Below are 26,944 nucleotides of genomic sequence, written 5' to 3'. Positions count from 1 at the left end.
AGTTACTAACTGTCAGTAGCATTGTCGAAATCGTAAATATACTGAATCTCAGCAGCAATTTAGTTTTTATTCTTGAATGAGAAAAAATATTTCTTATAAGCTTCTAAGACTCCACAATTCATCTTGTTGATTTTCTTTGGTTACTTTGTTTAAGATTCATTTATGGATTCTTATTTTCCTTTTGGGCCCTTTTCTTTTCTTCCTTTGATTGGTATTTGGTAGTAGACAAAGTTTCTCATTGCTACTGACGATCAGTAGCAGTATCCATTATATTACTACCGTCAATAGCAATATACTTTTTGTTGCATTTTGAGAAAATTTATGTTATTTTGAAATTTACGGTTTTATTATTGTTATTGAACATCAGTAGCAATATCATAATCATGGCTTTGCCTCAATAGCAGTAGTCTATCTGTCACAGTCTAAATCTATTATGAACATTGTATTTTCTAATAATGCAGTTTAGGCAAAAAATTAGTGTTGAAATGAAGTGCAGCTAAAAAAATTAAACAACTAATTTCTCTAAATATGTTACTGACCCTCAGTAAGTTTCTAGTTAGTTCTAAAGCAGAATACAAAGATTCAAATGAGTTCTTTTTGATAGAATAATGATAAACTCGTAATACTAATAATAAATTAATAATAGTCAATTGACTGACATTAATGAGTTGGTAGTTTGGTACAATGGGAAAGAAATAGATGCGGTGGCATTCTCGTAATTAATTACAAATTTAATGTCTAATGTTTAATTTCAATTCCTCTCTATGTTTTGATTGTGGCCGCACGGATTTCCAATCCCCCCATTTTGCGCATGGTCATTAGACCATTTGAGTTTACCTTAATGGTAAATAACTCTTTTTTAAAACAGAATGTTAGTTTTTCTTTCTTAACTATGATCATTCATTATCATCATTTTACTGTTTCTTCTTTTATGTTCTGAGATGCTGTATAGCTCCCAATCCCATAGTAAAAACCTGAAGAGTAGCAATCCAATCACCGAAAAAGAAATAGTATATCGGACAGTGGCACAGTGCATTGAGTTCGGGTTCACATACGTAGTTTAGTCTCCGGTGCAAATAAAGGTAACCAAACCCAGCCGAAACACTCACTGGGGTCGAAGCCCAAGCCCAAGCCCAAGATCCGTTTTTATATTATATCTATCTGCACTTTCCTTTACTTCTCTTGACCTCCATTTCCATTTCTCAGATTCAGATTTTGGGCTCTTCATCCCTTGGCACGCATCTGAGCTCTGTGGGTTAGTTTTTCTTTACTCATTTCTTTCGGATTCTGTACAAGTTTTTGTTACTTTCGGTTCGCATAATTCTTGCCCTGCCCTTAAAACTTTTATATCTCCATTGCAGTAAAACCAAATTAGGGAGGGTGCGTAGTGTTTCTTAGTTCAGTTTTTTGGTCCAAGTCAAGAAGTCGGAAAACCTAGTTGGAGCACTGAAGACAGTGAATCTCTATAACTCAATGTCGAGCTGCTTCGATCTCCCCGAAGATATTGTAGTCAAGATTCTGTGCCGGTTGCCGGTCAAATCTTTGATCCGGTTCACTTGTGTCTCGAAGCGGTGGTGTTCTATCACTTCTATGATCATTTCTGATCCTAAATTTGGAAAATCTCACTTCCAACTTGCTTCTCAGCAGAGAGCTCTCCGTAGAAAAGTCCTCCTCACCTCCTACCCTACAGTCAGAGAGCCAGGTCCGAGGCCCAATGCTTGTTACGATCCCAATTCGAAGTTACCCCCTCGATTTCAATCTTTAGAGGATAAGTATTTAGTCAAGAATTTCACATTCCCATCCAAGAAGAATGCTTATACGGAAGAAATGGGCTCCTGCAATGGTTTGGTACTTGTAGGCAATCCTTGTTTCGGTGGCTACGAAAACTTGTCTATCTGGAACCTATCCACTGGATTCTTCCGCAAGATACCCAGTCCAAGTGTCCGCGAGAAGCTAATAAAATCAGCAACAGATCAAGCGTACCGGTACTTCATAAATTTTGGTTTTGGTCATGAGTTGGCCAGTGACGACTACAAACTTGTTTTCATATTATGCGCCCTCGGTCAGCTGGTGGAAGTCCATATCTTCTCTATGAGAGCTAACATTTGGAAAGCTATTACAGCTCCTCACTTGTCAAGAGCGGACTGGGACAGTGGACAGGGCACTTTTTCAAATGGAGCAATTCACAGGGTCGTTCACTGCAGAAGTGAGAGTTCTGACCCAGTTATCTATGCTTTTGACTTGGCAGAGGAGGAGTTTCGGCAAGTGCCATTGCCGCCTGTTTTGTGGCAAAATGAAGAAGACAGGAATCCGACCGAGATAACAACTCTGGTTCATTTAGGTGGATACCTCTGCATATGGTCTCGGAAGCGTTATAATCCCGACAAAGGTGAAGTTTGGGCGATGACAGAGTATGGGGTGCCTGAATCTTGGGTTAAACTCTTTAATTTTAGAGTACCAGATTTACCAGATGTCTTTGCTTCATTATACAGTACATGGGATCTGTGTTTCATTACAGAAAGCGGTACAATGGTGATAAGCCTGAGTAAGGAGTTGTTTTGGATTGAATGCCATAATGATGAAAAGCCGATCTGCAGCGGACGGTATAGGCTTGAGGAGGTTCACCCTGAGGTGCCGGGGTGTGTATTTCATTTTCATGCGACCGCTTATGATGAAACTTTACTTTCTGTAGCTGAATGATTATAGTATGAAGACTCAAGGCCTGAAAAACCAAGAAGCAGAAGTGAAGAGGGGCTATTTGCAATTTTGCTTTCAAATGCTTGTTGGTTTATATATTATAACTATTGTAATTTGAATTCTCCACCTGTGATGTTAATCGAGTTAACTTAATCAGTCCATATTTTTCTTCACTACTTCAAATAGGTGCCCTCTGAGCTCCTCTCTCTCTTTCTGTAATCAGCGATTTGGTTTATGCACTGAATCAGCTCATAAGGAAATCAAGCACTCATCCGTAAGTTACTATTTTCTTTGGATTCAAATTGCTCTTGTTGACTTACATTTAGAGCTGTTGAATCAAATTGTAGTCTTTTTCACTACTATTGTATGAAGTATGAACCCTCTGGCACATCAATTGCAGAAAATAACAAAAGCATGAACCTTTGAAAATAACTGAGGATGGAGATATGTGATTACAACTGCAACTAGCTAGCTATTGTGGTGGTTTGTGATGGCAATATGAAATGGGTTGTGCTTTGATTTTTCTTTATTCATAGCAATGCATATTTTTCAGATTAAAACAAAGCAGAGGTACCTTTCTGATCATCACCGCAATCACACAAAGAAAGTTTTATTTTCTTTTTTGAGCCTAGAACAAATCTTGGTGCACCAGCTTATCTTTAGGAATCGATTGTAAAATTGTGTAAGCTAGATAAGATTACAGCCACGCTTTTTGGTGAAATCTTGTTACTTCATACTCCCTGCTGTATAATTATGGTTCTTGGTTATGCACACAGTACTATGGCTTGTATTGTCCTTCCTGAATAAAAAAAATAAAAACTTGATCCTTGTGTGCTTATTTGTAATTGAGAGCGGAAAGTATGAAGTATATGATCTTTCTCGGGTGTATGTCTTTGATCGACACCACCATATGTGATGAAACTTTGCTTTCGGTGCCTGAATGATTATGGTGAATGATGGGGACTCAGAGACCTAAAAATCAACAAGCGGAAAGGAAGTGGACTTGTATGGGCATTTCTATGTTGATTGTTTTGCTTTAACTATTCTAATGTGGATTCTCCATGTGTGATGTTTAATCAAGTACCACCGGCTTCTCGTTCTTTATGTTGTTTTTGTAGTACAGTAGAACTATGAAGCATATAATGATTATTCAGAATGCTTCATGAACCCACTTCCCTTATTCAATGAAATTATTTTCATGACAAGCAAGTCTGTTATTCATTCCTATGCAATCACTCATGCCACTGGCTCGAGGTTGAAGTTGAATGGTTGGTCACATCATCCTCCACAATGGCCATGAAGACTGGCTAAAACACCACCACCAAATGCACCAATGGCTAGTGTAGATGGCTAGCCCAAACCCAACCGGATGATAACATGGCAGCCATAACTAAACCTTGAAGATCTCAAGCTATCAACAATGGAGGAGAAGAAAGAGAGAAGAGGGAAAAAGCTGGAACAATTGTTTTCTAAGTTTCTTCAATTAACACAACACTCCCAACTTCTTACATCAAGACCCTATATATAGTCCGGGAAACACCCTAACCATTATTACAACTGAAAATAGAAAATATCTAGGATAAAATCATGTCAGCATGACACCTACAACATGACCCCATGACAGTGATAAAGTAATCTGGGGTTCACATCCAAAACCAATTGGCAATGGATGGAGTGGCCCAAACCCTTATAAGCCCATAGGCAAGGTCCCATTTTTCCCATGTGGGATGTATATATTCTCAACACGCCCCCGCACGTGTAGCGAATTTTCAAGCCATACACACTTGGGTGACGTGGAGCCCGTGTGGCCGTTAGACATGCACACGTGGGTAACCCGCTCTGATAACATGATAAAGTAATCTGGGGTTCACATCCAAAACCAATTGGCAATGGATGGAGTGGCCCAAACCCTTATAAGCTCATAGGCAAGGTCCCATTTTTCCCATGTGGAATGTATATATTCTCAACAGACAGGTCACCACTACATGGAGAGTGGAGAACAGCTGTAGTCCATAATATTGGTCAAGACCTTTTGCACGTTGACTTGTATGAAGGTTAACACCTCCCCTCAATCTCAGTTGGGGTTAACCAAACTGAGATTGGAGCAATGTGTACTGACAACTGAGCTAGTTTAACCCCGTCGTAAGACCATCTGCAGTATACTCAAAAGCTGGAGTATGCTCAGAAGAAGGAACATAATGAAGGAACAGAGCATACCATTACACTCACTCTCTAACAACATGAAAAAGCTTTGCATACCAGCTCTTGATGTATCCATACCAATTCTATGAATCAAATCCTGTGCATATTTTTATTGACAAGTAAAGCCATTGAAGTACGCAGACCCATCATAAGCACAAAAATCTTGAAATGTTAGCTTCTTGACAATTTCATTTTGGGCTCTGGTAAGCATGGAATGTTGATTATATGCTTGATCTTGAGCAGAAAAAGTTCCAGCAAGAATATCATTACCAATACCATTATTCAACACATATCCAGGATTAGGAGTTGAAGAAGTACCAAATGGGCAGGAAAGAGCTTTGGGGCTTGCACATGCAATCCCTATGCCAGTGGGAAGGGAAAGAGCTTTCTGGGAGCCAGTTAAGGCTACATCTACTCCCCATTCATCTATACGGAAATCCAGAGCACATATGGAAGACATTCCATCAACAAGAAAGAAAGTCGGATGCCTGTAGTGGTCAAGTATTTTTCTCACTGTAGCCAAGTTATTGGTAACTCCAGTTGCCGTTTCATTGTAAACAATGCATACTGCCTTTATAGTGTGTGCAGTGGCATCGACACTTTTTGATGCCTGGATGTCAAGGTTGGCACCTTGGCCCCATTCACTTTCCACAACATCGACATTGAAATTAACGCGCTGCCGTTGATCAATCCACAACAAACTGAATTGGCCAATCAGGAAAGATACAATCCGATCTCCAGGGGACAATGTATTTGTAAGTGCACTCTCCCATGCACCAGTACCTGTGGTAGAGATCATAAATGGAGTTCCGGTAGCAGTCTTGAAAATATTCTTGACATCCTCGAGCAGGACTTTTGTCATTGCTGAAACAGTTGGAGAACCATAGTCCTCATTGTTTCTGTTCATTGCCCGAAGGACGGGTTCCAAGATATTGACTGGCCCTGGAACAAAGAGATGGTTCCTTCCTAGTGCGTAAACATTGTCCATTTTTCCACTCTTGCAGCTTACACCGGTGTTGTATGAAGACGGATAATTTGCAGGAACATTAGCAATGGCAAATTCAGAGCTTCCATGCCAGGCACAATTACTAAGGTCTTGAGGTTCATAAGGCAACTTCAATAGTGCATCAGTGTGATTATTATTTGTCATATTCTGTTCTCCCCCATCAGCCACAGCAGGGGAGACTCCAATGTGGGTGTCAAGAGAGTTACTCGAAGCAGAACTGATTGGAAGAAAAGGCATCATGCTGTGTAAATTAGCAGAAGAAAAACAGGAAGAATCAGTACCAACAGATGGTACAACAGATGAAAAACCACTTGCAGAAGCAGAAGCACTAGAAGCACCGGAAGAACGAGCACCATTGGTATTACATGCAATCATTGCAGTAAGAGTAGAAGGTGATTTGGCTCTTTGAAAGGCATAGTTTGACATGTGATAGCAGTTAAAGGCAACATGTCCTTTCAGACCACAGATTTGGCAAACCACAACAGTCAAGCTTGGATGATCATGTGAGATATCATTCCTGTAAAAGCAGTTCACAGCTGTATGTCCGTTCTTGCTGCATATTTGACATTTTGCATTGAAGGTTCTATTGTTTCCAAACCAATTGTTGTTGCCATGATTATAATCACCATAGTTTATGTTTCCTCTTCTAGACCATGTGTTCTTCTTGTATTTCCCTATGTTATCTCCTTCATCAGAAGCATAGAAATGAGTTCTCTAAGAGTTGTTTCTTGTTACCATTGCTGGCATGTGAGGATGAGTTTGGAAAATGCCTTCAATGTCTCTCTCGACAGCTAACAATTGAGACCTGAGATTTTCTAGAGTAATGGGAGTATCCCGAGTACGAATGACAGTTCTAATCATTGCATATTCTCCAGGGAGCCCATTTAGAGTCACAACAACTATGTCTTCATCTAAGATGGTAACCCCAACAGAAGCTAACTGATATCTAGCACGCTTCTCACGAATCAAGTACCTCTCAATAGAATCATTTCCTTTCTTGATTGTTTGAAGGTCAGTCTTGAGCTGTATTATGTCAGCTCTAGACACAGGTGAGAATCTCTGCTGTAGACAGAGCCATGCCTCCCTTGAAGACTTGCTTCCGACCACAATGTCCATTATTTCATCATCCACAATTGCAATAAGAAGACTAAGCAAAGCTTTATCTATTTTCTTCCACATTTTGTAGGCTGCTGTGATCTCACCTGTTACTTCCTCACTATCAGTGATCGCATACTTTGTAGGACAAAGAGTGTTGCCATCAATATAACTGAAGAGGTCCTGTCCCTCTAAAAGAGTTTGAAATTGATAGCTCCAAGTGATGAAGTTATAGTAATTCAATCTTCTCGTCATCATACCAAGCAACATATAAATCTCAAATGAAGTTTGACTAGAGGCCATATATACTCTAACCAGAGTTTGCTGACACCAAGTATGTCAAATAATCCAACTCCAAAATGAATCAATGAAATTCCAATTTCACTAATCGCCAAACTTTTGTTTGTTTTTGACTACCACCAAACTTTATGAAAACTTTGCTTTCAAAGCCACCATATGGCTTGCAACATGACTTTGTTTTGTTTAATTCAAGACTTTGTCTTTAAACATCACCATCCAACTCACAGTAACATCACTAATCAACATAACTCTATTTATTATTCCAAAAACTTCAATGCTTCGTAGACCAATGCAAGTTTTCAATCATAGCAGCATCCATCATATGTAGGAAGAATCCAGCAACAACACACATGTATAGTAGTGTAGATACTCCAAATACCAGTAAACTAGGTGAACTCAATAGATAATACTGTGAATATGCCATAAAAAGTTTGATGAAAAGCCAGATAGAATAACAACCCTTCAACTTAAAAGTCAGACAACTAAGCCCCCAGAATCCATTCCAAAATCAAATGTGTACAGGGCAACCACTAGAAGCAATGTTTAGTCAAACGAAAAGCAGGACAATTAAGTGATATCCATAAACGTTACATGACCAAAAGTAGGATCTGAGCATACTGTAAATTCCAAATTTAATGAGTACGAGATTTTGCTGAGAAATTGTAGCAGTGAAGCAGTAACCTGCCAATTGAAGTCGACGAGCACAGTTGAAGAAATTAGGGCACAAAATGTTGAGTATGAGCTGAATTGAGATGATGCGGAACCGTAGAACAGGATTTTCAGAGCTCACGCAGTTGTAAAAGCAAGCTATGAGTCACTTTCATCATCGAATCACAGATCTAGGTTTTCACCTTGATGAAGAACAACGAAGCTCAAATGCGGAAACTAGAAGTAGACGAACACTTCTAAAGTCAAAAATAGTCCACAGGATCAAGAGCCATAGCTCTGATACCATGATAACATGGCAGCCATAACTAAACCTTGAATATCTCAAGCTATCAACAATGGAGGAGAAGAAAGAGAGAAGAGGGAAAAAGTTGGAACAATTGTTTTATGAGTTTCTTCAATTAACGCAACACTCCCAACTTCTAATATCAAGACCCTATATATAGTCCGGGAAACACCCTAACCATTATTACAACTGAAAATAGAAAATATCTAGGATAAAATCATGACCCCATAACAGGTCACCACTACATGGAGAGTGGAGAACAGCTGTAGTCCATAATACTGGTCAAGACCTTTTGCACGTTGACTTGTATGAAGGTTAACACCGGAACACCCAATGGGGTCGAAGCCCAAGCCCAAACTTATAAATGATCTACGTGTGGTTGTCAACGCTGCGCCTGCGAAACATTGGCTTCACTTCTCTCTTCCATTTCTCTTCGGTGTTTACCTCCATTGCAGAGCTTTTAGAATTTCAGATTCAGATTTTGGCTTGTGATCAAATACTCCAATCCCTTGGTCTGTGGGTTAGTTTTTCTTTACTCATTTGTTTCAGAGTCTGTACAAATGTTATTGCTTTTGGTCTGATACGTAAATCAACACACTCCAATCGGTTTATATCTCCGTTGCAGCTAGAAACCAAACTAGCCAAAACCGTGGGTGGTGTTTCTTAGAGGGTTTTCTTAGTTTCAGTTATTTGTGTTTCTGGGTCTAAGTCAAGAAGTCGGAAAACCCAGTTGATTCTAATCTCTACATGTCAATCAATGTCGAGCTGCGTCGTGGATCTCCCTGAAGATATTATAGTAAAGATTCTGTGCCGTTTGCCGGTCAAGTCTTTGATCCGGTTCACTTGTGTCTCGAAACGGTGGCGTTCTCTGATCATTTCTGATCCTAAATTTGGAAAGTCTCACTTCCAATTTGCTTCTCAGCAGAAAACCCTCCGTAGAAAAGTCCTCCTCACCTCCTACCCTGCAGTCATAGAGCCAGGTTCGACGCCCAATGCTTGTTACGATGGCAGTTGGAAGAAATGGGCTGAGGATAAGTTCATCACTCTATTTCAGTCTTTAGATGATAAGTTTTCAGTTAAGAATTTCACATTCCCATCTGAGGAGATTGAGGATTTGGAAGAAATGGGCTCCTGTAATGGTTTGGTACTTGTTGGCCGACCCTGTCGCGATCATTACAAGAGCTTGTTTATCTGGAACCCATCTACTGGATTCTTCCGCAAGATACCTCATCCAAGTTTCAGGATGAAGTCAGGTAGATACTTTTTGAATTATGGTTTTGGTCATGTGTCCGCCAGCGACGACTACAAACTTGTCTCCGTAGTGCCTGCCCCCAATGATATGCTGGAAGTCCATATCTTCTCTCTGAGTGCCAACATTTGGAAAGTTATTACAGCTCCTTACTCGTCATACCCATGCTGGGTCAATAGACACGGGACTTTTTCAAATGGAGCAATTCACTGGGTCACTCCCTGCGGAAATAAGACTTTGGACCCAGTTATATATGCTTTTAGTTTGGCCGAGGAGGAGTTCCGGCGAGTGCCATTGCCACCTGTTTTGTGGCAAAATGAAGAAGACAGAAATCCGACAAAGATAACAACTCTGGTTCATTTAGGAGGATACCTTTGCATATGGTCTCGGAAGTGTTTTGATACTCAGGGAGGTGAAGTTTGGGCGATGACAGAGTATGGGGTGCCTGAATCTTGGGTTAAACTCTTTCAATTTAATATACACGATTTCCGCAATGTATTTGATGTAGAACAGAGTCCATGGGATCTGTGTTTTATTACAGAAGGCGATACGATGGTGTTAAGACTGAATAAGGAGTTGTTATGGATTGAATGCCGTAATGAAGAGAAGCCAGTCTGCAGTGGAAGGTATAGGCTTGAGAAGGTACAACCTAAGCTGTCAAACCTGGCGTTTTATTTTCGTGCGACCATATATGATGAAACTCTAGTTTCTGTAGCTGAATGATTATAGTGAATAATTGTGGCCTGAAGACTCTAGGCCTGAAAGCCGAAGAAGCAGAAGTGAAGAGGGAATTGCTATCTGCATTCAGATGCTGCTTGGTTTATGTTATAACTATTGCAATAACTTAATCCTTGTGTGTTTATTTGTAATTGAGCGGAAACTATATGGAGTATGATCTTTCATGTTGGAGTATGATCTTTGTTTGCTGTACTTCTCTGATGCTTAGTAACCACTATTAGAAGTGGTAGTAAGAACATGCAGCCTCAACAATTCCCTTGTTTCTTCGTTGTAAATAAGAATATTAGCTATGATGAGCATATTGTAATTTTACTAGCTATGACTGGCCCTATCAAAAATCTCATTGCTGCTTTGTTACTAATAAGAATTCGAGGCTATTGAAGTAGTTAATGTTTCTGTATCATTTCTAGCTGAGTAACAAAACTATGAGCTTAACTGAATATATTATCATGGGTCTACTTTACTGCTACTTATATATAAGAAGCTGAGGATATATATGCAAGTTCGTTCTGTTTATCAGGAAGACCAGGGATGCAGCAGCGACTGCAATAATGGTATCTCCATTGGCATGATTGTCTCTATTCCTCTGTAAAATTCTGCTTTGTGTAAATTGAAGCTTGAGCATCCATTTCCAGAGACCAGTCATTCTCGTGATGTTCATATGAAAAACTGGATTCTTCACTCCCCTGATTGCTGAGTCCAAGATGATGGGATTTGATTATTATTGTACATCATTCACTAGATGTATTTCAAAGACAGCAACTTCACAAGTTCAAATCCATGTTGTCCAACCTTCAGTCATGTTCGGAGATACAAATACCTCCTCAGAAAGTTTCATCAGATGCAGAGTGTTTTCAGCATTTTCTTGATCGTCAAGTTTCATCACATTCTCAACTCGCTTCGAGACCAATAAAGCATTAGGAATTGTACCTAGTAAAAAAATTGTTAAAACGGGGTCTTCACCCAGTAAATAATCCAAAAGTTGCAATCGTAAGTCCAGAGTAGGCACATTTCATGCCATGTAGACGACCTAAATCCTTATTGACCCCATGACTTCCATGAGAAAAGCATTCCCATACCTCATCAACTTAATCCAATTCAAACTCCTTCAAAAACAAAAAAGTATGCAAATGTTAAAGTATATGTTTCTATCTATAATGGCTAATGCCAATCAAAACAACGAATAATTAACCTTATCTAGCATCATTCGATAATCATGGTGTTCTGATGGACTTGATAAGTTCTTGACGAGATGCATCTGCTGGCTGCAACTGCTCTCATATGTCGGAGTTGTGATAAATAACATTGTAATTTTAACCTAATGATAGACATAAAAAAAAAATTTGTGTCCATTCAGAAAATTCTACAATATGTGATAAAAAAAAAATTCTATAATATTATTATAGAACACACATATAATCATCATTTTTAAGGTTTTGTCATATAAACGAGAATCAGTTTTAAAAATCAGACCTAGCCGTCTCTCTGTGCAAGGGTTTCCTCGAGGATCTCTCTTCGACAAAAACTATCCTCACTCATGACCGTCCCTATAGTCAAATATAACGAAAAACAAGAGATAATTTTGACTGAATAACTCAGATGTTTTATTCACCTTACAAGAAGGAATTATATACAAATTACAATTGCGCCTAATAAGACAAGTACTACTCCTAAGGTAAGTAGTAAACCTAACAATACTACAGATATTACATAATATTACATATCACAAAATATTATAGAATATCTACATAAATAAGGTAAGTATGACTCACGCCAACACTCCCCCTCAAGTTGGGGCATACAGACGTGTCAAGTGAGTCATGAAATTCCTTACTCGATACTGTCTTTGTCAGAACATCAGCTAACTGTTCTTCTGAGTGGACAAAAGGAAAAGAGATAAGCTTAGCATCGAGCTTCTCTTTTTATATCATGGTTTTGGTCAAGTGTCAGCCACTGACGACTACAAGCTTGTTTTCATAAAACCTGCTCTCGGTGGTTTTGTTGAAGTTCATGTGTTCTCACTCAGAGCCAACGTTTGGAAAGTTATTAAATATCCCTCTTCATTGACCGGCTGGATTGACGGACAGGGGGCTGTTTCAAATGGAGCGATTCATTGGGTCAACTATCCAACAGGTGGGAAAATAGAACCAACTATGGTTGCTTTTGATTTAGCAGAGGAGGAGTTCCGGCAAGTGCCATTACCTGTTTTCAACCAAAATGAAGATGATGTGACTTGTGTAAGAACTGAGGTTCTTTTAGGAGGGTGCCTTGGTGTATGGTCTGCGGATCCTTATGGGTATAGAACATTTTGGGTGATGAGAGAGTATGGTGTGCCTATATCTTGGGTTAAACTCATTCAATTGGGTCGAGATGAATTACCTGATGAGTTCACTTCATGCCCTAGCTGGGAACCTAGTTTCGTTACAGAAGGCAGTACAGTTATGATCAAACTGCTTGGCAAAGAACGTAGATTTATTACAGAAGACGGTACAGTATATATGATCAAACTGCCTGTGGCAAGAATGAGTTGGTCTGGATTGATTGCCATCAAGAAGAGAATACAGTGTGCCGCGCCCATTATAGACTTGAGGAGGTGCCTGAGTGTACGATATTTGACATAACTGTATATGATGAAACTTTAGTTTCAGTACCTGAATGATGATGAAGCATGTGACCTGAGGACTCAAGGCCTTAAAAACTAAGAAGCAGAACAAAACTGGAGAGGGATTGCCATTTTCTGCATTTAAATGATGGCTAGTTTTTCGGTTGAACCATATAATTTGGATTCTCCATCTTTGGTGTTTAATTGTTTCTGTGTATTTTGTGTGTTTATTTGAAATTGAGTAGCTGAAATTGTGAAGCATGAAGCACTATTATTACTTGTTATCGGTTGTTTATGGCTGCGCGCTCTAGTAACCATATGATACTCCGATTACTTATATGTGATTCCAGGTCTCCCGGCCCTACCGTAAACCTCTTTGTACCTTTTGGAACTAATTAAACAGTCTGAACTTCTTAACAACAATAATCATTCATATATTCTTGCCGGTTGATTCATGAACTACAAAATTTAAGTTACTAAAAAAAGAAAAAAAGAGTGTGAATTTCACTTCCCTAAAATAAACTAGCAGAGACTTACAAAACATGAGATCAGTGATTTAGTATGGACATAAAACAGAAGTACAGTATATCGACAAAAAAAAAGTGCTTAATTTAGAGTTTAGAACGGTGCACTCATTGATCTAATACTTTCCATATATGGTCTAGTTATTTCTTCCACATTATTTTGGAAAATATATGCTATGTCCCAACTTGCATTATTTATAAACACTCCACATATCCACATTTCAAACAACCCTTACTAGGTTGCGCCCTCTTGATTTTTCTTAGAAGAAGGATTTTCAGTCAAAAAATCTCACCTTACCATTAGAGAAGATCATACTAGTGATGGCCTCAAAATAGTAAAAGTTTACTTGCTTATTGGCCCTGTATGTATGACCAATAAGCTAAGAATGGTCATACCAGATGTGTTCACTTCATGCAGTTTTTGAGATCCAACTTTTGTTACAGAAGGCGGTACAATTGTTATCAAACTGCTTGACAATAAGGAGTTGGTCTGGATTGATCGCCATAAAGAATAGAATCCGGTTTGCAGCAGCAGAAGCTGCAGAACTGAAGAGGGACTGCTATATGCATTCCAGCTTAATTTCTGTTTCTTTGTCTGTTGTTTGTAACTGAGTGGCCGGAACCGTGTAGTGTATGAAACCCTCTGAAGTCTAGCTGATGCAAGATGCATGCACATTTTCCTGTCAAATGACCACGGGTAAAAATGTTGTGTGTATTATGGCCGCGTTGCATCTCAAACTATTGGTCTGATCGACATGATATTATGTCCGCTTTTAACCTAGGTTGTTAGCTAATTGCTCAACAAATTATGGACTAGACCATGGGGGATTGCATTGTTGGGATCCATGCCCTTCGTGTGCTTCTGTGGCCTTTCGTTCACAACCTGCAGGGGTTGCCAAATTTTCAGTATGGCTGATTGTTGCAAGTTTGGGTTGGTGTGGTATATTCCTATGAAGCATGGATACTTCAAAAAACTCACTATGGTGTATCGTATCCGTATCGGATACGGATACGGGTACGATACGCACTGGGTACGTATCTAGGACCTTCAAAACGTATCATTGACTATGTAGCATCAGTTGACCTTTTTGATACGTCTTGGATACGGTTTGACAAAATATTGGATACGTTTTGGGGGTATTTTGGATAATTTCCTATCACTTTCAACCTAATACACACCACTCGGCTTCGATCAGATATCTCTCTTCACATCAGATATCTCTTCGCTTCTTCGCGGCGTCCCTTTCTCACTTTCTGTTCGTTGCTTCTTCCCGAGTTCGCACTTCGCAGCTAGTGGGTATGTTCAGATCGAAAGCTTGAAGCTAGTGGGTATGTTCAGTTCGAAAGCTTGAAGGCTTGAAGCTTTAACATCTGTGGGTTGAAGGCTTGAAGGTTGAGGCCTTGAAGGTCGAGTTCTCTGAAGACAATCTTCGCATCTCTGTTTGTTGCTTGATGGGTATGTTCTGAATTGAAAGCCTTGAAGGTTGAAGCTCTGTGGGAGTGTGGGTTGAAGGGTTGAAGCTTGAAGAGTTGAAGGTTGTTCTGTCACTTTTGTGGGATATTATTAAAGGTATGTTCAGTGGAAGTTTTGGAGTATGAATTACGTTTTGGAATCATCTTATATCAATTATAGTGAGTAGGCCAATAGGTTTGGAATCAATTATGTTTTGGAGTATGAATTATCGTTTAATTAAGTCTGTTACATGAATGTTTTGGAATCAGTTACATGAATGTTTAATTATAGTCTGTTACATGAATGTTTTGGAGTATGAATTACGTTTTGGAATCAGTTACATGAATGTTTAATTAAGTCTTGGCAGCAACCATCTATTTATCGTTTTTATTGTTATTCTTACCTGTTTAGGAAGATGAGCGATGCAAATGCAACAGCAACAGCAACAGCAACAGATTCATCTACTAATGAGGGTGAACCCAGTGGAAGTGTGGGAGATAATTACTATTTGTTAAGTAATTTGATCCTTTGACTTATGTTTTGTTTGATTGTTTGAATATTATGTCTTTCAATTGCTTGTTTCATTGCAATTCCATCATTTTATATGCAATATTCATCAAATATATTTATTAACACTATATATATATATATATATATATATATATATTTTATATATTATTTTATAAATGTGTCCAAAACGTATCGTATCCTGTTTTTTTTGAAAAAAAACGTATCCACGTATCGTATCGTATTGTATCGCACCCCGTACCCCGTACCCGTGTCAGTGCATCATAGGTATATTCTCTATAATTGCAGTGGCTTTGTGTTGCTGTGGCATTGGATTATATTTGCTGCTATTCGTATATATTGCTGTTTCAAAGGAGTTATCACTTGTGATTAATAAGTTTTCTTAATTATACAGCAAAGGTAATTAATTATGCTTCATAGGTTATTGCTTGTCATGGACGATGGTGTTATGGTTGGTTGTTGTGGGGTGGCCATAGTTGTAGTTTTGAGTTTTTGTTAGGCTTGCCTGAAGCTCTGTTTCCTCTTCTTTTTGTATTTGGGGTAAGGTCCTCCCTTTTTCTTAGCTTGTACTTTTTCTTTTTGTTTATTAATAAATTAACAAATAAGGGAAAGGGCGGTGGGTTCTTAGAGAGTGGTAGACTCAAAATGAGGGATGAGGGTGGACATTGTGCCCTATAATGTTTGTCTCCGAGGAACTAATATTGTCTAAAAATAGGTTGTTCGACTTTTTTTTTTGATATTTTCCCTATTAGATATATCTGTATTTCTTATTCAGTGAAATTATTTTTTGGATTGTCTACAGTACATTAATGTACCGATACATCAAGTAGATTAGTTCAATATATACAGAGGTAGACTAGCTCAGTACATGAGTAGACATGCATGGAGTTAGTCGACCCTTGTACCGAGCTAGTCTACCTCTGTATTGAACCTAGTCTACTTGATGTATCGGTACATTAATGAACTGAAGTATTTTCCATTATTTTCATAACAAGAATGTTAGTTCTTCTTTCTTAACTATGATAATGATCATTCATTATCAAACTCTAAGTTACTTGCTTTAGTTGTAATAGGGGTTATGTTAGAGATATTCTCGGAGATATTCGTAGATATCTAATTATTGTACAATTATATTTCGATGTACAATTATTGCTTTTGTTGTAATAGAGTTTATGTTAGAGATATTCTCGGAGATATTCGTAGATATCCAATTATTCTACGATTATGTTTCCATGTACAACTCTATCTCTATGCTTCTAATCCTGTATATAAGATGTCCCTATCAATGAAAGCACGACTCAATTCTCCTTAATTTCTGATTTTTTAAATAGCAAATTACTGATAACTACAATCTCGTGCAAATAATTCCCATGCGCAGAGTCCAAGGGACCTATTTCCTTGCGGTGAGCTGATAAAGCCCATGTAGACACGCATCCAAATTCTTTATTTTTTACTGACGAAAATGTCCCTTAACACATATGAGGAAGACAGACGAGATAGAGGGAGAGGGAAAGAGAGCTAGAGAGAGAGAGAATAGAGAGAGGAGGAGAGACAAAAAGAGAGAACAGATCTGGATTGAGATCGAGATCGGGTCAATCAAGGAGACGAATTTGAAAATCTCACTCAAATATGAAGTTTGATTTGTAACCCAGAGAGAGAAGAGATCTAGATCGGTATCGATATTTGGATCGAGATTGAAATCAATCAAGGCGATGAATCAAAAGTTTTCATTCATACATGAACTTTGAATTATAGATCTAATACTTTGAGGTATGTTTTTCTGTATTTTGAATTTTTTAATTCCATTTCTATTGAAATTCACAATTGGTTGTTTTGCATGTGAATTTTCTTGTTAATTCAAACTTACTTTTTATTATGTTCATGGTGTGAAATCAAATGCGAGCTGATATATATAATTGATTGTTCTTTTTCCTGGTTAATACTTAATACATCTGATTTTACTTAATCGTTGGTGCTTAGGTTTTCACAGTTTTGTTTTCATGAAGTAATTGGTTAATTCAAGTCTCTTCTTGCAGGGTATTTTAATTTGTATCCAGTGCCTAAGGTAGTTGTTTTGTTCATATTACACAGTTTGTTATCATTACATATAATGACGGTAAAGTTCTTAGGAACTCTAGTTATCTACTAAATCCCTACTAACCCTCATTAGCAATTGACATGTTCCTACTGACCTACAATAGGATTATTTTATTCCTACTAATCCTTAGTAGCAAAACCTAGACCCACTTAGGCGTGTATGGTTTGCTATTAACCCTCATAGGCATATCTAGTTTGCTATTAACAATCAGTAAGCATATCTGATTTGTTATTGAGCCTCAATAGCCATATCTGATTTACTATTGAAATTTAGTAACCATATCTGAATTGTTATTGAACCTCAGTAGCCATGTTTGAGTTGTTATTGACCATCAGTAATGATATTTGATTTGTTATTGAATGTTAGTAACAATTGTGTGATTGTTGTTACTGGTGAATGTTTGTGTGTAGTAGTTATGTTTGAAGCAATTTACTTTTAGTTTTTGTGGTTGAATATTAAGATTCTGGTGTATTGATTAGCTAATCCCTTTGTTACTGAAGGTCAGTAACATTTGTGAATATAGTCTTGTGGAGGTACTCACTTCATGATTATTCTTCTTGTGTTATATTCAGATCAAGGCTACTATTGAGGTTTCCAACACATGGATGGGGTTGTTCAATATGGTCTTTGGGGTCTACCTAGTGGGACGACTGAAATTTGAAATTTGAAATTTCATTATTTTGAGTCAATTTGTGAAGAACTTGTAGTAGTTTACTTACTTTTTTTTTATAATAAATGGAACCTTGATATTGTCATTTCTATAGAAGCTTAATTTTAATTACAATTAGAACTTTGATTATACTTATTCAAATTCCTTATAGTTTTTGTTATTGTTTTTAGTAAGTATATTGACGGTCAATAACAATAATGTTAGTAAGTATACTGACTCAATAGCATTAGTGAGTATAGTGAGAGTAAGTATCAATGTCTGTAAGTGCCCTTACTCAATAAAAATACCAGTTACTAACTGTCAGTAGCATTGTCGAAATCGTAAATGTACTGAGTCTCAGCAGCAATTTTGTTTTTATTCTTGAGTGAGAAAAAAATATTTCTTATAAGCTTCTAAGACTCCACAATTCATCTTGTTGATTTTCGTTGGTTACTTTGTTTAAGATTCATTTATGGATTCTTATTTTTCTTTTGGGCCCTTTTCTTTTCTTTCTTTGATTGGTATTTGGTAGTAGACAAAGTTTCTCATTGCTACTGACGATCAGTAGCAGTATCCATTTTATTACTACCGTCAATAGCAATATACTTTTTGTTGCACTTTGAGAAAATTTATGTTATTTTGAAATTTACGGTTTTGTTATTGTTATTGAACATCAGTAGCAATATGATAATCATGGCTCTGCCTCAATAGCAGTAGTCTATCTGTCACAGTCTAAATCTATTATGAACATTGTATTTTCTAATAATGCAGTTTAGGCAAAAAATTAGTGTTGAAATGAAGTGCAGCTAAAAAAATTAAACAACTAATTTCTCTAAATATGTTACTGACCCTCAGTAAGTTTCTAGTAGTTCTAAAGCAGAATACAGAGATTCAAATGAGTTCTTTTTGGTAGAACAGTGATAAACTCGTAATACTAATACTAATAGTCAACTGGCTGACATTAATGAGTTGGTAGTTTGATACAAAGGGAAAGAAATAGATGCGGTGGCAGTCTCGTAATTAATTACAAATTTAATGTCTAATGTTTAATTTCAATTCCTCTCCATGTTTTGATTGTGACCGCACGGATTTCTAATCCCCCCATTTTGCGCATGGTCATTAGACCATTTGAGTTTACCTTAATGGTAAATAACTCTTTTTTTAAAACAGAATTTTAGTTTTTCTTTCTTAACTATGATCATTCATTATCATACCGCTTTACCATTTTACTGTTTCTGCTTTTATGTTCTGAGATGTTGTATAGCTCCCAATCCCATAGTAAAAACCTGAAGAGTACCAATCCAATCACCGAAAAAGAAATAGTATATCGGACAGTGGCACAGTGCATTGTAGTCTCCGGTGCAAATAAAGGTAACTGGTTAACCCAAACCCAGCCGAAACACTCTCTGGGGTCGAAGCCCAAGCCCAAGATCCGTTTTTATATTATATCTATCTGCACTTTCCTCTACTTCTCTTGACCTCCATTTCCATTTCTCAGATTCAGATTTTGGGCTCTTCATCCCTTGGCACGCATCTGAGCTCTGTGGGTTAGTTTTTCTTTACTCATTTCTTTCGGATTCTATACAAATTTTTGTTACTTTCGGTTCACATAATTCTTGCCCTGCCCTTAAAACTTTTATATCTCCATTGCAGTAAAACCAAATTAGGGAGGGTAGTGTTTCCTAGTTCAGTTTTTTGGTCAAAGTGAAGAAGTCGGAAAACCTAGTTGGAGCACTGAAGACAGTAAATCTCTATAACTCAATGTCGAGCTGCTTCGATCTCCCCGAAGATATTGTAGTCAAGATTTTGTGCCGGTTGCCTGTCAAGTCTTTGATCCGGTTCACTTGTGTCTCGAAGCGGTGGTGTTCTATGATCATTTCTGATCCTAAATTTGAAAAATCTCACTTCCAACTTGCTTCTTAGCAGAGAACTCTCCGTAGAAAAGTCTTCCTCACCTCCTACCCTACAGTCAGAGAGCCAAATGCTTGTTACGATCCCAATTCGAAGTTACCCCCTCGATTTCAATCTTTAGAGGATAAGTATTTAGTCAAGAATTTCCCATTCCCATCCAAGAAGAATGCTTATACGGAAGAAATGGGCTCCTGCAATGGTTTGGTACTTGTAGGCAATCGTTGTTTCGGTGGCTACGAAAACTTGTCTATCTGGAACCTATCCACTGGATTCTTCCCCAAGATAGCTAGTCCAAGTGTCCGCGTGAAGCCAATAAAATCAGCAGGAGATCAAGCGTACCGGTACTTCATAAATTTTGGTTTTGGTCATGAGTTGGCCAGTGACGACTACAAACTTGTTTTCATATTATGCGCCCTCGGTCATCTGGTGGAAGTCCGTATCTTCTCTATGAAAGCTAACATTTGGAAAGCTATTATAGCTCCTCACTTGTCAAGGGCGGGCTGGGACAGTAGACAGGGCACTTTTTCAAATGGAGCAATTCACAAGGTCATTCACTGCAGAAGTGAGAGTTCTGACCCAGTTATCTATGTTAACTGAAAATGGAACTTGTAAAACAACACACAAGAGAACATAAATACAATATCAATCAAACTATAATAAACACACAATGATACATATATGCATATGATGTGCTCTTTAGAGAATCAACAAACCTGAAAAGGCCATTGATCTCAAGACACTGATCTTCTGCACTGCTCACTTCTCTTAGGTCTCTATGGGACGAGTATGAATGTCTGATGATGAAATGAGAGTGCAGGGACCAGGCTTAAATATGATTCAATCTAGGCTTTGACCCCCTCCCATAAAGGAGGTCATTCAATACAGAATCACTTGATTGTAGGTGTATATCATTAACACTTGGTTTTGTTACCAAGTTTATCAGATTCCATGCCTTACACATTTTGATACTTAAATGGATAGGCAATCTGGATTTAAGCCACATGATTTCCATTGCTTATTCTGCGAGTAGATTGACAAGTTGTTAAATGCTTGATTGAACTAAAATGATGATGTCCATATTAATCTTACATTCTCCCACTTGGACATATCATCAAGTTCATTCAACAAGAATGCCAAGATGATCAGATATAGCAATAAGTTCCTTAGTGCACATTCTGAAATCAAGTACTTAATTAATCTGATGCAAGATTCTGTCAATCCACAACCAAAACATAGAGCTGTGAAAGAACTTCATATTCAACAGAATAGAAGACTTGCACAACTACTAATGCAGCAGATGTAGATTACATGAATCACTAACAATAATATACCTGTAAATGCATTAGAGTTCCAGAGTGTATCAAAATGATTTCTAATGCTATGGTCCTCAAGAAACACAATTGCCTTTAATTTTAGACTGCAAACCGAATGTGTTTCTTAATATCTGTAAGAAGGAAAATGCTTCATGTTGTTTCAAACACAAACAACAACCTGATAAATAGCTATTTCACATGTCAGGACCCACCCCGGAATTACCCTCCTAACTCCTAGGTGGACCTGCGGGACCCACTTTTCGAGAAAATTCGACAGAACCTCCCCTAAAAATGGGCAACCCTAAACCTGCTGAAAACACTCCTCAAATACTCTAAATGCTATGCTTGAAGCCACCCTGCTTCCTAGCAACATTCCATAATTTTCCAAGTATAAACATCAAACTCCACAATCTTAACATCTTAAACAAATACAACCCAGCAACTCAATCGTTCAACAATCTCCCAAAATAAACCACTCTTACACACATAATTATACAAATGTATAAATCCACTCTCAACAAGTATTCAGAGCAATCTAAGGAACAGACTCGGAATATAAAACAATAAGTAGGTTAATCAATAACCTACTGAGAATGGATGACAAATGTGGTACTAGCCTCCGCTCCTATGCCGGTCCGCAACACTGTGATCTGGGCAATTTAAACCAAAGGGCCCAGGGGGAAAGTACATAAAAACGTTAGAGTGAGTGGACAAAATAAATAAGTATAAATGAAGATAAATTTATACTTTCCCACAAGTTTACAATATAAAGTCTCGATGCATGCAACGTTTATAAAACGTATTTCTTTAAACCCAAAACTCGTACAAACCATTCCAGCCCCGCTGGATAAAATAAATCGGACTAGCCCCGCTAGTCAAATCATAATAAAATATGGGGAAGGACGTTCACCATACGAAAGAAGGGAGCCTTATTGGCTCGGGTCGGAGTGTCCCACACTCTAGAGCATCCCATGCTCTCCTCTACTCGCCTACGAACACATAGTAAGTAGGGAGGAGTAATAATAGGCTAGCCAGTAATATAATATATAAATAACGACCCTAGGTATGGCGGTTTAAAAACCGTTAAATCCTTGAAGCTTCCCCAAGTCCCACGTATAAAGGACATACGGGTACGATTCCCAACCGTACTCTGATTTTCGTAAAAAGCCGTATAAATTAACAGCGTGTCCCACACGCTAAAGAAATAAATAAATCAACAACGAGGCATTCCCAATGCCAAAATCGTAATCAATAAATAATCATAGAGATTTATTTCAAACGAACTCCATTTATAAATAAAGTCTCAAATAAAAATTCGAATCCGAGCATAAATACTTTATAACCAAATTCTCAACCGATATAAATCATAATCACTTCATGGAAAATAATATTTAGAAGTAACTCCATAAGATAAATCATAATTATCTTTATATGCTCGGAAAAATACGTTAATAAAATAAAACAGGCTTTAATAAATAAATGCATGCATCACTTATTTAAAACAAACGTCCACTCACAAAGTACGGCTAAGCTTGCCGTCGATCCAAACCCTCCTCGAGGAAATCCTCCTCACGTCCTGTACAATATAACGTTCGTAACTTTAATTTCGGGATGGAAAACTAAATTGGATTAATTAAAATCAACCCTAATATCACTTTAATTGCCCAATTTCTCCCAATCTTCTTCAATAATATTATCTCCTTAATATAAAGGCTCAAAGGCCAAACCGAGGAAATCCGATGGATGGATTCCTCGTAATTCGATTTACAATTTCACCAATTTTCTTGATCAACCATCAAAATTTATATTCAATTCACTTTCAAATCGATTTCCAAACTTCGATTAATTAACTAGATGTAAAATTGACCCAATACATGTTCAACAGTCAAAATTCCCGGCCAAAACCCTGTCTCACGCGCCACCTACAGTGGCGGTGCGTGGGTTTCACGTGCCGGTGGCCAACCTCCACCTCCGGCCACCAAATTTCAGGTGCAACACCTACTCAACACACTGATTCCACTTCATAACTACAACAATTCCAAATAACAACTAGAAACAGTCGAAATCAATCAATGAACACAAACCCAGAAAAATCAAGAACCCTAATTCGATCCGGCCTCTACACTTCAAATCGTGTTACAAGGCCATAGGGGAAATGATCAGTGGCAAAAACCAAACCTTCGATGAAGAGATGGGGACCGGAGGTGGCCGGAATCGCCGGAAATCGGCAAAAGTCCAAAACTGCAGCCGGAGGAGGTTTTGCTTCGATCCGTGGTTTTCCGGCCAAATCGTGGAAAACCAAGGATGCAGGGGTGCTCAGAGGGAGGAGGCGATCCTGGGATGACCGGTGGCACGCCTTGGGGTGGCCGGAATCGCCGGCAATCGGAAGAGGAAGGAAAATCGCCGAACCGGAGGAAGAGAGAGCTCGGGGGGGAGGAGAGAGAAAGGGGAAGGGTGGGTTTCCGGAAATGGAAACCTACCCTAGGTAACTTTCTATTTTAATCAAAAATTACCGTGAACAGTAATTTTACTATTTCGGCCATAACTCTTGCATACGAAGTCCGATTTTTACGAACCACATATGCACGCGCTCGGTTTAACGTCCCCTACAACTTTCGTGAAGAACATTTTCTCAAATTTTGACCCGAATAAAAAGTCAACTTTTAGGGCCACTAAAATATCCATAACGGTTCAAAATTGAAAATATTTAACAATTACCGTCCAACACGAAAGTAAATCGTAATTCCTAGGTTCGGGACGTAACATCACATGTATGCAGTGAACAAGCAAACATGCCACTCAATTTTGAAGGTTCAATGAAGATTCAAATGAGCTACTGAGACTGCAGTAATTAAAAACAAAACTGGATGTGAACTAAAAATTTCATTTCTCATAAGCTAAATGTCATGGCCTTTATTATATGAGATTCAGAACTTCATTACACAAAATTTGTCTGAGAATCAAGACATATATGGAAGAATAAATAAGGGAGAACAAGGACAACTCCCACTGTTCTCAGCTATCAAAAGTAGCTAACATTCCTATGCTGTTAACATGTTTCTGAAAAGCAATAATTGGCAGGGCCTTGGTGAAAGGATCTGCCAATTGTGACAGAGTGCCTATATTAGCAATCTCAATCTCCTTGTGCTTCACTCTCTCTCTAGCACTGTGGTACTTCAAGTCAATGTGTTTGGAATTTGTGGATCTCTTGTTGTTCTTTGTGAAATACACAGCAGCTATATTATCACAGAAAATTCTTAGGGGCCTAGCTACAATGGAATCCACTATTTTGGTCTGCAACAGAAAATTTTTCAACCACAAACCCTGACACACACCTTCATAAATGGCAATGAATTCAGCTTGCATAGTTGAAGTGACTATGAGAGTTTGTTTCACACTCTTCCAAGCCACAGCTCCACCAGCAAGGACAAAAATGTAACCAGAAGTAGACTTCTTGGATGATGGAAAGTTTCCTGCAAAGTCAGAGTTAGTGTAACCTGTGACTTCTAGGTCTTCAACTCTCCTATATACAAGCATGTGATGTTTAGTTTTCTGCAAATACCTAAGAACTTTCTTCCCAGCTACCCAATGAGCTTTGCCAGGATTGGATTGAAACCTTACAAGCATGCCAATTGCAAAAGCAAGGTCCGGCCTGGTGCACACTTGAGCATACATCAGGCTGCCAACAAGTCTAGAGTAAGGTTTGTCTTTCATTTCTTCTTTCTCCAACTCACTTAATGGGCATTGCAATTTAGTTAGCTTGTCACCCTTTGCCATTGGAACATCATTCCCGGAACAATTCTGCATTTCAAACCTCCTCAACACTTTGCAAATATAGCTTTTTCTGAGATAAACCAAGCAAGCATCTTTTCCTGTCTCTTTTTATCTCAATCCCCAGAACATATGAAGCTTCACCAAGGTCTTTCATGTCAAAATTTCTTGACAGAAATTTCTTGGTTTCATTTAAAAGGCCAAAATTGCTGCTTGCCAGCAATATGTCATCAACATATAGTACAAGAAAAATGAAATGGCTCCCACTGACCTTCATGTATACACATTCATCAACCATGTTTTCTACAAAACCAAATGAGCTAATCACAGAGTCAAACTTCAAGTACCATTGTCTTGAAGCCTGTTTTAATCCATAAATGGATTTATTCAATTTACACACCAAGTGTTCAGTTCCAGGTATGATAAAACCCTCAGGTTGCCTCATGTATATCTCCTCCTCCAAGTCACCATTTAAAAAGGCCGTTTTCACATCCATTTGGTGCAATTCCATATCAAAATGAGCCACAAGGGCCATGATCAGTCTAAAGGCATCTTTGGTTGAAACATGTGAGAATGTTTCATTAAAATCAATTCCCTCCTTCTGTGTAAAGCCCTTTGCAACTAGTCTTGCCTTGTATCTTTCCACTGAGCCATATGCACATTTCTTGGTCTTGAAAACCCTTTTACACCCTATTGGCTTTTGATTTCTAGTTGGTTCAATTAATTTCCACACATTGTTGTCACTCATGGACTTCAATTCTGCCTCCATAGCTTCACTCCATTTATGTGCATTTTCACTCTCTATAGCTTGTTTGTAGCTCAAGGGATCATCTTCCTCCCCAAAATCAGTTTCAGCTTCTTGCAAATAAATCTCAAATTCATCTGGATTTATTGCAAGCTTTCTCAGATCTTCTTAGTCTTGTGGTTGTGCCGCAGCTTGAACTTGGACCTCAGCTTGTGCTTGAAGCATTGGCTGAACTGGTGGTTCAGTTTCAGCTTGTGGTTCAGGTTCAGTTATTGGTTCTGCAGGCTCTTCTATGTGGTTTTCATGTTCTAGATGACTTTCTTGTAAAGCAGTAATCAGGGACGGTGTTTCAGTTGGTGGTAGAACAGCTTCTGACACAACACTTGGTATGGTTTGTGTATTCCCATCTTCTGAACTCTCTTCACATTCGAAAACAAACTCTTCCACAGATTGGTTCTCATTCATCTCATCAAAGAAGATTGCCCTGTTGGTTTTAATGATTTGAGTACTGTGTGAAGGACAATAAAATTTAAAACCCTTCGATTTTTTAGGATAGCCAATGAAGAAGGCACTGACAGTTCTACTATCTAGTTTTCCAAGTTGTGGATTGTAAGGCTTGGCTTCTGCCTTGCAACCCCAGACATGCAAGTGATGAAAGCTAGGTTTTCTCCCACTTCAAAGTTCAAAAGGGGTACTGGTTATGGCCTTGCTTGGGGTTCTATTGGTGAGGTAGTTTGCTGTTTTCAAGGTTTCACCCCACAAGTATTTGGGAAGACCAGAAGCACTCATCATGCTTCTAATCATGTTTTGGTAAGTTCTATTTCTTCTCTCAGCCACTCCATTTTGTTGGGGTATGCCAGGGGTAGTATATTGTGCTGCAATCCCATTCTCTTGCAAATATTTTGCAAAAGGCCCCATGTGTTGTCCAGACTCATCATACTTCCCAAAGTACTCTCCCCCTCTATCAGACCTCACTATTTTGATCATTTTATCCAACTGCTTCTCTACTTCTGCCTTGAAAATTCTAAACTTTTCTAGAGACTGGCATTTGTCATTCATGAGGTAGACATAGCAATATCTACTGAAATCATCAATAAATGTTATGAAATAT

At 38.3% G+C, this 26,944-nt stretch overlaps 3 protein-coding genes across 3 annotated transcripts; 2 read left to right on the top strand and 1 right to left on the bottom strand.

Annotated features, from left to right (window-relative positions):
• The first annotated feature begins 1,473 nt into the window (after nt 1–1,473).
• LOC112164232 (F-box/kelch-repeat protein At3g06240) lies at nt 1,474–2,700 on the top strand. Its single transcript, XM_024300458.1, has one exon. The coding sequence runs from the start codon at nt 1,474–1,476 to the stop codon at nt 2,698–2,700; it is 1,227 nt and encodes a 408-aa protein (XP_024156226.1).
• A 2,308-nt stretch (nt 2,701–5,008) lies between these two features.
• Nucleotides 5,009–5,887, bottom strand: LOC112164231 (serine--glyoxylate aminotransferase). Its single transcript, XM_024300456.1, has one exon. It carries the CDS (start codon nt 5,885–5,887, stop codon nt 5,009–5,011), a length of 879 nt encoding a protein of 292 aa, XP_024156224.1.
• A 2,739-nt stretch (nt 5,888–8,626) lies between these two features.
• LOC112165919 (F-box/kelch-repeat protein At3g06240) lies at nt 8,627–10,624 on the top strand. Its single transcript, XM_024302623.2, has 2 exons — nt 8,627–8,772; nt 8,878–10,624. Exon 2 carries the CDS (start codon nt 9,010–9,012, stop codon nt 10,222–10,224), a length of 1,215 nt encoding a protein of 404 aa, XP_024158391.1. The 5' UTR covers nt 8,627–8,772; nt 8,878–9,009; the 3' UTR covers nt 10,225–10,624.
• The last annotated feature ends 16,320 nt before the right edge of the window (nt 10,625–26,944 follow it).

This window comes from Rosa chinensis, chromosome 5 (assembly GCF_002994745.2).
Source record: "Rosa chinensis cultivar Old Blush chromosome 5, RchiOBHm-V2, whole genome shotgun sequence".
NCBI lineage: Eukaryota > Viridiplantae > Streptophyta > Magnoliopsida > Rosales > Rosaceae > Rosa > Rosa chinensis.
The sequence above is the reverse complement of the archived record's forward strand: the minus strand, read 5'-3'. Positions and strand labels throughout refer to the sequence as shown.

Coding starts and splice junctions, on each gene's coding strand:
- LOC112164232 (XM_024300458.1), top strand. CDS start 1,474: ATGTCGAGCTGCTTCGATCTCCCCGAAGATATTGTAGTCAAGATTCTG.
- LOC112164231 (XM_024300456.1), bottom strand. CDS start 5,887: ATGGACAATGTTTACGCACTAGGAAGGAACCATCTCTTTGTTCCAGGG.
- LOC112165919 (XM_024302623.2), top strand. CDS start 9,010: ATGTCGAGCTGCGTCGTGGATCTCCCTGAAGATATTATAGTAAAGATT.